The sequence below is a fragment of the Balearica regulorum genome, chromosome 6 (assembly GCF_011004875.1).
Source record: "Balearica regulorum gibbericeps isolate bBalReg1 chromosome 6, bBalReg1.pri, whole genome shotgun sequence".
NCBI classification, from domain to species: Eukaryota; Metazoa; Chordata; class Aves; order Gruiformes; family Gruidae; genus Balearica; species Balearica regulorum.
Window position 1 is genome coordinate 30,859,898 of NC_046189.1, and position 14,257 is coordinate 30,874,154.

At 45.0% G+C, this 14,257-nt stretch overlaps 1 protein-coding gene across 1 annotated transcript in view; it reads left to right on the forward strand.

Moving 5' to 3' along the window:
- The window catches only part of PDIA5 (protein disulfide isomerase family A member 5), a 104,348-nt gene that overhangs the window by 18,943 nt on the left and 71,148 nt on the right, over nt 1-14,257 (forward strand). Inside the window, exons 4-5 of the mRNA XM_075757065.1 lie at nt 10,588-10,671; nt 11,526-11,571. Of these exons, the coding sequence (XP_075613180.1) occupies nt 10,588-10,671; nt 11,526-11,571 (130 nt within the window). The remainder of the gene's footprint in view (nt 1-10,587; nt 10,672-11,525; nt 11,572-14,257) is intronic.

A 14,257-nucleotide genomic window follows, 5' to 3' on the forward strand; every position in this document is an offset into this window, starting at 1 on the left:
TTAATAATGCCTGGTAAAATTCAGTCTCTCTCTGATGGCAACTTCTTGTTGCTTTTGGTGTGAACAGAGTGCTTTCTGCTACCTTTTATTTCTTTCCTTCCTGTAATACCTGGTGCTTCATTTCTGAGTTGAGGCTAACTGGTAGCAGGGGCAGAGCCTAATGTTGCAGGTTGGTAAATCTTCAAAGTGTCCCAGAGAGATGGATCAGTCATCTTATAAGCAAGTGTTTTGAGACTCGTGTTTAGGGGGGTGCCACGTTAGTAGGAGCTGAGAGGCCTCGCTTCTGTTCCTGGCTCTGTGAATGATTCACTTCTTGTTACTTTGTGCTGTTAAAAAAGGTGTATCTGTTTTCCAGGCAACTGGGTAAATATTGCCTGATTCATTAGTCAATGTTTGGAGAACTTTGAAAGGGAAAATGCTACAGCAGCACAAGCAAGTGCTCTTCATTTAATGTGTTCAGATGCTATTGGGATGGGCACATAAGCAGGCAGAGGACTGTTACTGAAGTATTTGTAGTAGGAGGCTGGTAGAAATTTTGAAAATGGAAGGGCTTCATAGGGAGTTGAAAGCTTAAGATGACTTAAGTGTCTTGTCCTTTTGTACGATCTCAGAGGTTGCTAGCTGTAACAGCAGGTTGGGATGCAGTGGAGCTGGTTGGTGCTGCATAGATGGATGGGACGGTCTGTCTGCGTGCTGCAGGGCCTCTGCTTCCCACCGTCCCTCGTAGAAACTCCTGGCGAATCCTTACAGTGGCAAGTAAAAGGTACAAAGCGATGTGCCTGGGAACACAATAAGATGAAATTACTGCTTGAGTGAAAATGAAATTTTTGTTGCTTGTCTTTAAAGCAAAGCTCCAGTCCTGGTTTGTGATGCCCCAAGGTCTGGTTTTGAAGAGTAATCAATATAAAGTTATCCTGTAGCCTTCCTGAATAGGTTTTGTGATCGATCATAGGGTAGCCAAGGACTGATGTTACTTGGAGGAATGTAACTAGTTTGGGTGAAGTGGAAGGGGAAAGTAAGTAAAATGGCTTTGTTGAACAGAAGAAAATGTGTTTGGCAGGTTATAAAATGCATTGTGGTCAGGTGCAGCTTTGAGGACGTGGCAAAAGAGGTTGAAACTAGCTCTTTCCATACTAAATGTGATTTAGTGAACACTCCTGGGTTTTCTACTGAATTGTCTTGAGCTTTTTATTGACTGTAACTCCTGCCCAATTGTAGACTGGTATTTTCAAAAAAGCACCCATTTCTTTGGCTCTGAGTAATTATTCCCTGCTCAAACTTGCATGGTATGGTTCCCTTTAGTGTAGGTCCCAAACATAAACAAAGCTGTGTGATTTCCATCTGCTGTCATAGCGCATGTGCTTGGCTTTAGCACATCAAACTGCTAAGAAGAGGAAATGCCATCTGGTTAAAATGTCTGACTAATTTTCGGTTGATTTTAATCCCACTTTTTCTACTTTTGTGTGTCATTCTTGTAGTCTCTTTTGTGTTTCTTGTGCATCATTGTTGTAGTCCCCATCCCCCAAAATTACTTGTTATTGTTGCAATCCTGTTACACTTAGCGTAAAGGTAAAACCATAATTTGGCTGGTACAGCAGCCCTTTCAAGGCTATGCGTCTAAATGTGTGCTGGTTCAGGAGAAAGCCAAATCTAATGAGTAGCTGTCTTCTCTGGGCTTTCCCCAAATTTCCATGTTTATCTGCCTTTTAGATGAAATCTTTCTTCCCCAATTTGTAATTTCCTAATGCTTTGATACAGAAAGACTGTACCCATACACACAGTCATGAATGAATTTCTTTAATGCCTTGAAATAGCAGGGAGGAATTTCAGAAATAAGGTTACTGACACAGATGGCATTAAGTGTCATTTTGCTCTTTAGTTTCTTGCTTTGCTCCTATGAAGATGTCTTGGTTTAACCTGGCTGGCAGCTAAAACAACCACACAGCCGTTGGCTTACTCCCCTCCAGTGGGATGGGGGAGCGAGTTGAAAAGAAAAAAGGTAAAACTTGTGGGTTGAAATAAAGGCAATTTAATAGGACAGAAAAGGGAGACAATAATAACGATAAGAATATACAAAAGAAGTGATGCGCGGCACAATTGCTTGCCAACTGAAGCTGATACTCAGCTAATTCTTGAGCCAAACTGCTTCCTGGTCCACCCCCCAGTTATAATACAGAGCATGATATCATATGGTATGGAATATCCCCTTGGCCAGTTGGGGTCAACTGTCCTGGCCATGTCCCCTCCCAGCTTCTTGGGCACTCCCTGCCTTCCTGTTGGCAGGCCAGTATAAGAAGCTGAAAAGTCCTTGACTGCTTAGCAACAGCTAAAAACATCAGTGTGTTATCAACGTTATTCTCATAAATCCAAACCACAGCACTATACCAGCTACTAGGAAGAAAATTAACTCTATCTCAGCTGAAACCAGGACAGAAGCCGATCAGAAGCAGGATTTATTTAAGAGAATGTCTACTCATCTTCCTTCCTTGTAGCTGAATTTTAAAGCTGATGAAAAGCTTTGAAATTGCAAATAAAAATGGTCAGATCTAATGGGGAGAGAAAAAAGGAAGAAGAAAGGAGCACTGTTCTTGCACTGATGCAACCCATTCCATCCAAGTAGATTTGCAGTGTCTGGGTTTTCTGCCTTTTTCTACAGTTGCCTTGAAGGTGAAGGGCAGTAGCAGCTCAGGAGTGGGTGGCACTTGATGTTAGGTGCCGGCCTGCGGCAGGTAGCAGTGGCTCCATTTGCAGCTGATCCAGAGGCAGCCACGTATCCATCAGGAACACTTTGCAAGTGTCGTTATACTAGCAACATGGTCCTTGTGTAGATGCAATTTATATGGGCAAACTGTGCATTTGCAGCATAGATTTTTCAATGCCTTCCTCCCGTCTCTGTTGTAACCTGTCTGCGTGGTTAATGGTAATTCACGTTAAAAGCATTTTATTTTCCTGTAAGAGTGACCATGCAGGAAGTGCTATTCCAGTCTTAAAAAATTCCTTTTAGTTCTCAGTTCCTAAGATAAACCCATTTAATCTGGTGTATTGCATTAATTCAGAAATGCAGAGCATTTAACTAAAATCCACTGTAGTGCTTGGGAGTACGAGCCTGGGCTCATGTCTCAGTTTCCTCCTAACCGTGTGTGTTCCATGGATTTTGCCTAGAATTGCTGATTAACTGTGAATCTTCAACATTGCTGCTTTTCAGACTAAAATGAAGAGTCAGTGAGCTAAGATTTAATGTAAAGTTACCTCCATTTTCCTGCATTCATTACTACATTTAAAACATCCTCCAGCATCCTCTCCAGACCCATAGTGCAGCTAGAGGTCATAAAACAGTCACGAGGGGCTACTGGTGCAATGTGCTTGCAGCGGCTGTGTGCCCTGGTGATGTGTTCAAAACCTGCCTTCGCAGGGATCTTAGCGTGAACTCAAAACAGACTGGCAGCCGTCTTGTGTCCCATGTTAGGACAGTGTCCCCCGGTACCAGGTTGTGTGGGTTAGAGGAGGTCTGGACGGGTCTGATGAGGAAATCTGCTGCTTTGCAAAAAGAGTTGGAGTGTTCGGCGTTCCTAGAAGCTCCTGCGTAGCCTTTGGTAGCTCCTGTGAACTTGTTCGACTTATTTCTCTGCAGGTATGTGAGCTGCTGAGTGCCTCTTACTAATTTATATTTCCATGGAAAGTCCAATTCATTATAACTTCTTGACTTCCTGCAGGGCTGGAGCTTATAATGTTTTTGCCTTAATTGTTTTTGCTTGATGATACCAGCTAGCTTTTTGTCTTGGGTTTCTTTCTGCTCTTTGGCTCACTTTTGCTTGCAGTGTGAATTAATCTTATGAGTTTTAGTTTTTGGAAAAGACTTCTTTTTAATCTCATTCCTAAAGATTCCTGGCCTCTCTAATTGACTGATGGGCACAAGGAGTCGTTTATATTGGGTGAGTGGTGCTGGATCTCCACAGCACATGGATTATTCTGTTTGCATTCCTGGCACGTTCCAGGGGAGCATTTGGAGCATAACGGTGCGATCGCCTCATAGGCCACAGGAAGGCTTTTTGCTGCGTTCTAGGGGGGAAAATCAGGCCCTAAATTCAGATGAGACTCTGTCCTGTCAGTCTGCTAATCCTAATTTTTAATTCTTTCCAGCAGCATGTTTCTTGGTTTTGGTTTTCATGCTCCCCCATCCCTTAAAAGATTCAAGCTTTTCATCTGCTGCATTGTTTGAGCGGCTCATTTGCTCTGTGCTATGGAAACCTGTTGCTATTTTTACTTCTTTTTTAAGATAATTTCCAGCGGGAACCTAGAACGGTGGCAAAATATTGCTTTGTTTTCAAAGACAAATCTTGTGTTTTAAGCTTCCTGTGCTGATTACTTCTGCATCCATCTCTCCTGGGTCCTGTTCCTATTTTGGTGTCTGCATGTTCTTAAACCCCACTCAGGAGTGTAGTATCAAAGTGCCTGTCTGCACGGAGAGCTGCGTATGGGCTTTTTGTTCAAGTAGATGCAAGCCATTACCATCCAGCATCTGCTTAGCACAGCTCTTTGGAGGAGTGCTCTTGCAAGCTAGGTTGATGGTTTGAGAAGTGATTTTTTTTTTTTTTAAATTTTTATTTTCTTCTCTGATTTCAGATCTGTCTCAAGAGAGTGAAACAGAAAGGTCTGGGATCATTAGAGAATATGAGGAGCCTTAGAAATGTGACATACCAGTCAGCAGCATTAGTTGTGGCAGCTGCCACCCTGGGCTGGGAGGAAGGAGTGAGGACGATGGGGAGGCAGTGCCTGGGGTCTGAGAGGGGGAGAGAGTAGCAGGGGTCGCTCTGTTTTCATTTGGTCAGCAAAGTACACAAGCTGCTGTAGTCTAAATGGATCACACAGTCCTTGTTGGAGGGTGGGACTGATGACTGCAAGGAGCATGGTCAAAATCCCATATTGTCCCCAACAATGGCTAATGAATTGCATTTTTGATTTTGAAACCTGTAGGAGCACATCTAACTACAACTGACTGTTAATGACTTCCTCTTTCAGATTGGGTTTGCAAGTGCAAATGTGGTTTTTATTTTTAGGTGGCTTGAGGAAATTTCTGGCGTTGACACCCCTTTTGCTGCTTTTTTGGGTCACAAGCTCAGTTAGTTGTTTGGCAGGATCTTAACTCTATGCTTTCTCAGGAAGTTTGTCAGTCTGTTGTCTGGAGAGGGTATTCTCTGGAAGGTAGCCAGGGGGCATTGCAGAGGCTGTGCATTGGGCTGGGAAACCCTGTTTGATAATTCACTTCTGAGGACTGTTCTGAAATTGCAGTTTCAGTTCCTTGAAGTTATAACTGGACTTGTTCTCTGTACAGTGGTTTTCACCATAACATAAAAGAACAAAAGCAATTAAACAACAGAGACAATAACGAGAGGGTATGCTGGTAACAAGATGACAGCTTTGACTGGTACCTTCCAAAGCTTTTTCCAGTGTTAGGAGGCTTGTTTTGTAGGCAGCCCTGTTTCTGCTCTGCCGTATCACCCTGCTCTCAGAGCCTGTTCGTCCTCTTTACCTGCTCAGTCTTGTCTCTTCCAGCTGTTGGGATGGTGACAGTGTTTGTCTGTACAGCCACTGATACAACAGAGCCTCCACCACGTTGGGGTCTACAGGTGCAACTGTGATATAAGGCACTGCCGAAGCATAATTTCTGTGGGTTGTTGAGCCCTGTTTCAGACAGAGATGTACAGATAGAAGAGATAAAATCTGCTTGCAGATTGTGAGGTCTGTGGTTCACATGTGGTTATGTGATATGCTGATAGAGGAATGAGATGGTTTTTGTGCAGGCAGATTTACTGACCTGGTTATTTAAATTGGTGCTGTCAGTGTTTTTATTAATCACTTCTCTTGTGCCTGGAAACGATGTAGGTACCGATGAAAAAAGAAGGCTGGGTCCAGTCTGCGTTGCCAGCACTGTGGCATCGAAGTGACATGGCCACACAGCACATGCACACGCCGTTATTACACTGGCAACTGGAGACGTGAACTTTTTTTGGATGGCAGTTCTGTCCTTTCCAAAGATGGGATTTGACAGTTGTCCCAGATCCTTCCTCCCCAGAGGCTGATGTGGTTGTAGGGCTGTTTTTCCTTCTTGATGCCACTGGGCAGTATTATGTGATAAGGGAAATAATTAGGGAGCTGCAGATGATCTTATTTGTGCTCATGAGAGAGGATGGTGCTGACTATGTTTGGTCTTATCTTGCTGCCTTCAGGACCTGCCAGGACAATATTTGAATTTGCCCCCAAGGAGAGTGTTTTGCGCTGCCACCTCTGGGCACCATCTCTTACTCAGGATCCATCTGTCTCAGACTTGTTTTGTTTTTAGAAACCAATGTGGACTTACTGCAGCCAAACTCCTGGATCTTATTTGGTGTTCCTCCCGTCTAGCTTTGTCCTTTGTTCCTTCTCTTTCCAAATTACCTTGCCACAGTGCTGCAAAAGCTTTTCTGAGTTGCTCCTGCCACCAGGGACTGCCATCAATATCTCTCACTGCTTGTCTGTCCTTATGGCCACGAGCTCCCAGGCGTGCGGGCAGCCTTGCACAGGCAGAGCATCCCATGCCACTCCTGAGGAGTGCCTGGGGTGCACCCCCTTCAGGTGCTGGCTTTGGTGGTGAGCCAAAGCAGGTCAGATCTCCTTCGCAAGCCCCTCACCCTCCTCCTGCCCCAGTAACAGCTGGCTGCCTGTGCAAAGTGATTCTTCATGCATGCTGATGCTGACAAGGGACCCCAGAGGTTTACAGGGAGCGCTCCAGTTGGGCTTCCTGCCAGCTCCATTGTAACCCCAAACGACAGAAGTGTCTCCTGGTAGAGGAGACGGGGATGTGAATGGAAAGGGGTGAAGTATTCCTGCAATGCATGCTGTCTTTTGTTGTTACTTAGACTTCTTGCTTAGTTAGGTCAACTTGAATCACTTTATTGTTCTTTTTAACAAGCTGCCATATGTCTTCACTTCTCCAGCAAAGGAGTGTTTTGGAGCCCTGGTTTGGTTTCATGGGAGAGGGGTGTGTGGGGAACGTGCCTGTGGGAGTGGAAGGAAGCTGTGCCATTGTGCCACTTAACGCTTGACCTTATTGCCACACAGACAGCTGTTGGTTAGGTCCCTTCTGGTATTGCAAACAGGTTGATGTCTTGGATGACTTTCTACGGAGATAAAGGTGGCGATTTGTAGGACTGACTGCCTGCCGGCAAAGCTGCGGTCCCTTCAGCAGTAGCACAGGGACCTGCAAGGGTTTGAATTGCTCTGGACAGAAATGCCACGAGGCAGCCAAGGATGGCTGCTGGGGGCACATGACTGACCTCATCCTCAAACCAGTATTTCCTTGTCTGGGGTATCTTGGCCTGGGTGGTAGAGTGCTGATTTTGGGGGTAGTTTCTGGTTTTTTAGGTTATTTTTGTTGTCTGTTTTCTTTTTTCTTTTTTTTTTCTTCTAGTCCTTATAACAAACTCTTACACTGCCTCTTCAAGTGGTATAATTAAATTGCGAGAACCGGAGTCCTAATTACCCTCTCCCATGTGAGAGTTGAGGAGCTCATCTTCAGAGAGAGGCTGTTGGCTGAGATCCAACAGAGACAAATCTCTGAGCAGAGACTGCATCTGTGTTGATATTTACTGTTATTAAGGATAATGGTCATTACCAAGTGATATCAGAGCAGGTTGCTCTTTGCAGGTTATTTTCGTCTGACTGTAAGTGAAAGCAGAAGGAAAAGCAGAGCGGGTCCATCTCTGCCATTTCTGTACGTCTTATTTTCTGCTTTTTCCAAAGAATCATTAGTATAGCATCTGAGCTGGTGGGTCTGGCATGTGCAAAAAATCTTCACTGATGCATGAAAAAACTACTGATACCTATTTAGACACGTCCTATTCTGGGAATTTGCTCCTCTTCCATCCCTTGCATCAGTGCAGATAGCTTGCATAAACAGACTAAACTCCCAATGCAGCGGTGCAGAGAATCTGCCCACTAAATGGTAAGAGATATATTGGAGCAAAGTGCTGCTTTCTTTGCTGTGATAATGGATGTGCATTCAAGCAGCTATGTGAATCTTTACAAATGGAGCAATCCTGAAAGCAGGGCAGGCTTAGATCCTGTTTCTTTCCAATGAAACAGCTGTTCTTATCTTTCTTTTTTTTAATAGAAACTCATGCAAACAGAAAATGAATTGGTAGGAGTTGGAGTGGTAGGAGTTGCTAGCTGCTTGCTCACCGGTACATCTCAGTAGTAATGTTTTCTTGCTTTTTTCAACTATAAACCTTGCAGAACTTTTCTAAGATGAGTATCCGGATTGCTAAATGACACATAAGGAACAATTATAATTTTTTCCCCACGTGGTTTGAAGTTGCACCAAATCGATGGCAGAACTGGCAGCAGAATTGTCTTGATACCCATTTTGGTCCTCTACTGATTCCAGAACAATTGTCTGCACTTATTGGGGTTTGGCAGACCCTGTTGCTGGAGGTAGGTTTTGGCGGTACACTTGTTCACCTCAACCACCTAACATTTGTCTTGGCAGGACTGAGATGGCCGCAAATACATGTGTATCCTGGAAACATTTGGGAGTGTCTAGAAGGGCATTTACAAATGTTGACTGTGATGCAGGCTGACTTTGCTTAGCTGTCTGGCAGTCAGCTCCAGCAGGGATGGAAGGGCTTCTCCGTGCCTCTGGATCTGTGTGGGGTAGGACAGGAGGATGCTCTGAAACTGGTCCCTCCTCCTGAGATTCCCTGACCTTTTGAGTTGCTTTGATTTAGCCCATGGGACTCTTGGAAGACTGCAGGTGAGAGAAGACAGGATGTTTCTGGCTCGTGGGTTTGATGTTGCTGCAAGCTTTCTGTACAAACTCCAGTTCTCAGCAAATATCCAAATCCAGGTTATTTGTTTCGTAATCTAGTTTTGTTACAAGGAGAGATGTACATGTTATTCAATGAACAGATGACATGTTTTAGCTCCACCTTCCACTGCAGTCTGGGGAAAACAAAGATGCAGCAGGCAACATGAAAATAACTGTCTTCTCAGGCTCAGATCTCCAGCCTCCTGGAGAAGCAAAGAAAGCGTTTACAGGTTACATTGACTAGCTTTGGCTATGATCTGAAAATGCAGAATCCAACATGAATTCAGTAAGATTCTTCAGATGAATATGCTTCTATACTGTTGGGATTACAGGTGCTCCTTTCTGGTGTGGTAGTTGCATGCTTTGTTAGTTCCTTAAAATGCTCATTTCTGTCTTCAGTAAAAATATTGTGATTTTGATGCATGTGTCCATAGCACCCCCATCCTCATTTCCATCTACAATAAGCATTTGAGAAATTTCCACAAAGGCGTGCTCTCATCTGCACACTGTGAATTTACTGTTTGTTGTTCCTCACATTTGCAGAAAGGCAGCTGGAGAACATTGGGAGAATTAGCACCAGTGCTGGCAGAAGCACTTAATTTCGTGGGGCTCTTGCAACCCTTGCATCTCAGTGTCTCTAATGTGTCTCTAATCAGTTTAAACTTGATAGGGTTTCAGTGTTTTCATTTTCTAAATTGATTTATCAGCGTAAAAGGTACAGGTTGTCCTCTGCTGGGAACAAGTTTCCAAGCTTTTTAATCTTGCTATTTGTCAATGCAAAGAATAGTCTTGTCAATGTGAATCATCCTCTTTGTAGTTGTGCTGTTTCACTCATCTCCCCAGGTCTTTGACTGACTTCATATTCACTTCAGCTTGAAGTATCCTTATAGCTTCTCTCCTGTGTTGTTTAGGACAGCAGTTAGGCCACGAAGACCCTTTACTTGTCCACCTAAGTAAACGTATATGCAGTTTTCTCCCATGACCCTTCTCTTCTGCAACTCAGCCTAATCTGGTGCTAGAAGTGATTCACTCTTGTTCAGTTTGAAAACCACCTTCAGCAGGTCTGTGTGCTGTTACATCCCACCTCCTTCAGGAGCTGTGGTCCTTAATAAGCTGATGGTCCTTACCTCCACTTGCCAGGTGTGGCTCCAGGACACATCCCTCATACATAGAGTGAATGGGGTTGCTGGGCTTGGGGCTTCAAAATGTGAATTGTTTTTTGGTTTCTGCAGGACCTTTTTAAAGCTAGCCACTTGTGATCTGGACTTGGAGATACCATGAATATGTTTCTTTTTGGTTTTCAGTTGTCTTCTGCCACATGTAAAAGCTGGCCTGCTCTTTCTCTTTGAATCTTTTCACAAACCGTGCTTTTTGATCATTGCCCTAACAATAGGACAGTCCTCTTGAAAACTTGACTTCCTAAATTTTATGTTAATCCCGTGGTCAGAAGGTCTGCTGAGGCACTCGGACATGCTAGAACGGTCTCCTTTTCCACTGGTTAGGGCCTGGCTTTGGAATGTGGTTTTAACACAGTTCACTGTGTCCTGACCAAGCAAATGGAGAAATTAAATTGGCTAATGCAGCTTTCCACAATGCTTGTTCCACAAACTTAGCTGAACAGCCTCCAAATTACTGTTAGTTGCAACTGATTGCTGATGAGGAAGTACAGCAATGAGTTTTCAGAACTGAATGCATTTAATTTCCTTTCTTGTAACCATTTGTCTTCCAATATGTGTTTTTTGCAGTGATACTGAAAGCCGAAAATTATGCAAGAAGATGAAAGTAGATCCTAATTCAAAGGAGAAGGGAGTGGAATTACTCCATTATAAGTGAGTGTTGGGCTGGGATTTGTAGTTCCTAATTGTTGATGCCCCTGTTAGGACCATTCATTCTTGCAGCTCTGTACTGCTGCAGCATGAAAACTTATTTTGTATCCTTTGACATGTGACATTGATTGCTCTTTCTTCAGTTTGCAAGCATGTGTTGTGAAAAAAGTTGAGATAAATTTATTCTGCTGTTAGAGTACACTAAAAGCATGAGTGGGGCCTGGGAGAGACGTCCAATGGACTAAAACTACACGATGCACAGGGTTGATGACATTTCAGCTCTCTTTTATTCTCATGTGCCTTGGACAAGTCACTTCGCCTCTCTGCTTTTTTTCCTGACTTGAGAATAGTACTTTATAAAGTGGAGAAAGGCAAGCATAGTGAGACAGCAAGAAGTTTTCTTCCTGGAAATAATAGGAGTGGGAGTACTCTTGAGTGTAAGAGACACCAAGCAGCTGCATCTCCATCTCCAAAGATCACGCCTTAGTAAATATTCTTGTTAAAATGTCAGGGAGGAAATTATTTATTAGAAACATGTTTGCTTTACACTCTGTTTTGCACCCTCCCTTTTTCCTAACTCTTTTTTCCCCTTTAGAATTTGCAGTACAGAAGTTTACTTAGTTTTATGGCTTCAGCAGGATCATAGAATCATAGAATGGTTAGGGTTGGAAGGGACCTCAAAAGATCATCTAGTTCCAACCCCCCTGCTGCGGGCAGGGACACCCTCCACTAGACCACGTTGCCCAAAGCCTCAAGGATAATTTTGTTCTGGTTAGTGAGAAATGAGGGAGAGCAGCTGTATGATTTCCAGTAATGTTACTGTAAGTTAACACTATTCCCCACTCCTTGTTCAACAGGGACGGTGCATTTCATACTGAATATAACAGAGCGGCCACACTGAAGGTAAATTTAAATATTTGATTACTATTCTTTTGGTTTTGCTAGATATGGGGGGGACACTTGTGTATTAAAAACAGGTGTTGGCACTTTTTCATGCCTTCAGCATGAAAGGAAGGGGGTTAATCTTCATAAACAGCTGTCAGAATGACCTAAAGGTTTTTGTGTGTGTACGCATCTGCCAACCACAGATCCAGGAAAATTGTGTGTTATTATAAAGATTGAACCCATGTTGAACTGTAATGTAAATTGTAAGTTAACTTGCAGGCTGGTAACAAATAGGGATTTTTTTGGTTTTGATTACAAGGTGCTATTAATGGCAGTATAACTAAAAGTATTAGCTGATACTGCATTTTGATAAGGAGTTCTCTGAGGTTTTTAGGTCATGTGTTTATAAACTTTAAAGAGAGCTGAGTGGCCTTATCTTTGATCGGATTATGGAACCACAATTCCTATGGATGCGCCCTGAGTGCAGCAGGGATAAAACGACCTTCCTTCTTCTGCAAACCTTGATGCAAAGCAACAGAAGGAGGAAGACATGAAATGTGAAACGAATGTGTAGATCTTGATGATGGTGGAAATGGTGGACTAAAAGCATAGTAAGCAGGCAGAAAGCATGCAGCCTTCCTCTGCAAAGCCCTGGTGAAGCACTGGGACTGTCCTCACATGAGGCCACAGCCCTGCGATGACCTGGCTTCCAGAAATGAGTTCTGTCCAGCTCTGCCCAGCTGCCATTTCTCTTCCTCTAGCAAACCTGGCTGAGCACCATTGTTGGTCTTGCAGAGGCTTGATGACACCACCCTAGGCTGACATCGTTACATTCACTTCTCCTTTCTGGCTCGTTCAGAGGTTTGGCCTGGGATGGAGGGAAGGCTGTGAGAGATGCTACGTGAACCTGAGTCTGTCAGAGTGGCCATTCCTAAGTGCGCTCACTCGGGACCTTCCTTTTACAGCCAGATTTGTGGGGTGGCTGGTAGGGAGGACTGTCTTGGAAGCACGCCCCAGCTTGAATCATTTGTTCAGCCTGCACTTGGGGTCATCATGCAGGATATGCCTGAGGTGGGGAGAGGAGGACTGTGTATCTTCCCATCTCCTGCAGCAGAAATCTTGCCTGGCACTGGGAACGGCAGTGTTAGATACCCAGCCTAGTCAGCAAGTGCCTGAGACTCCTTCTGTACTTAGTGAGGAAGTGTACCTGGTGAATTTCTTTTCCTTCTTGGTGGGTGGTGGGGTGCAGGAGACTTGTTAATTGCCCAAATTTAGGTGTTTTGAACACTGCATGAAATGTCTTTCCTGCCCTCCGTAAAGTGCTGCAACCAGGAATTAGTGCTGTAACTTTTCCTTACAGATCATATCAACTGGAGAGCGCCTGCAGAGCCCCAGTGAGGGTTGGGCTGAGAGGCAATCATAGCACAACAGGAACTGTACCATTTATTCCTTCAGTTGCTGGTTTATGATGAATGTTTTTCCCCTTCCCTCTTGCCCTGCCTGCTGGGGAGAGGGAAACAGCCTACTGTCAACAGGGATGTGTGATTCTACAGTGAGTGGAAGAGGGGTTTTAAGCTCCCTCTCTCTAGGAGCTTGTGGTGGGTTGACCCTGGCTGAGGGCCAGGTGCCCACCAGAGCCGCTCTATCGCTCCCTTCTTTCATTAGACAGGGGAGAAAAGGTACAACGAAAAAAAAACTTATGGGTCGAGATAAGGACAGGGAGAGATCACTCACTAATTATCATCACGAGCAAAACAGACCGAACTTAGAGAGGGAATTCATCTTATTTATTACTAAGCAAAACAGATTAGAGGAATGAGAAATAAAACCAAATCTTAAAACACCTCCCCCCACCCCTCCCATCTTCCCGGGCTCAACTTCACTCCCAGCTTCAAACCTCTGCCCCCCCCAGCAGCACAGGGGGATGGGGAGTGGGGGTTACGGTCAGTTCATCACATGGTGTTTCTGCTGCTTCTTCATCCTCAGGGGGAGGACTCCTCTCATCGTTCCCCCGCTCCAGCATGGGGTCCCTCTCACGGGAGACAGTCCTTCACGAACTTCTCCAACGTGAGTCCTTCCCACGGGCTACAGTCCTTCATGAACTGCTCCAGCGTGGGTCTCTTCCATGGGGTGCAGACATTCAGGAGCAAACTGCTCCAGCATGGGGTCCCCCACAGGGTCACAAGTCCTGCCAGCAAACCTGCTCCAGCGTGGGCTCCTCTCTCCACGGGGCACAGGTCCTGCCAGGAGCTTGCTCCAGCGCGGGCTTCCCACGGGGTCACAGCCTCCTTCAGGTGTCTCCACCTGCTCTGGCGTGGGGTCCTCCATGGGCTGCAGGTGGAATCTCTGCACCCCCTCATCCTCCCTCCATGGGCTGCAGGGGGACAGCCTGCTTCACCATGGTCTTCACCACGGGCTGCAGGGGAATCTTGCTCCGGCGCCTGGAGCACCTCCTGCCCCTCCTTCTGCACTGACCTTGGTGTCTGCGGATGTTCTTACATCTTCTCACCCCTCTCTCTGGCTGCAAAAGCGCGCTCTCTAACTGTTTTTTCTCTTTCTTAAATATGTTATCACAGAGGCGCTGATTGGCTTGGCCTTGGCCAGCGGCGGGTCCGTCTTGGAGCCGGCTGGCATTGGCTCTATCAGACACAGGGGAAGCTTCTAGCAGCTTCTGACAGAAGCCACCCCTGTAGCGCCCCCACTA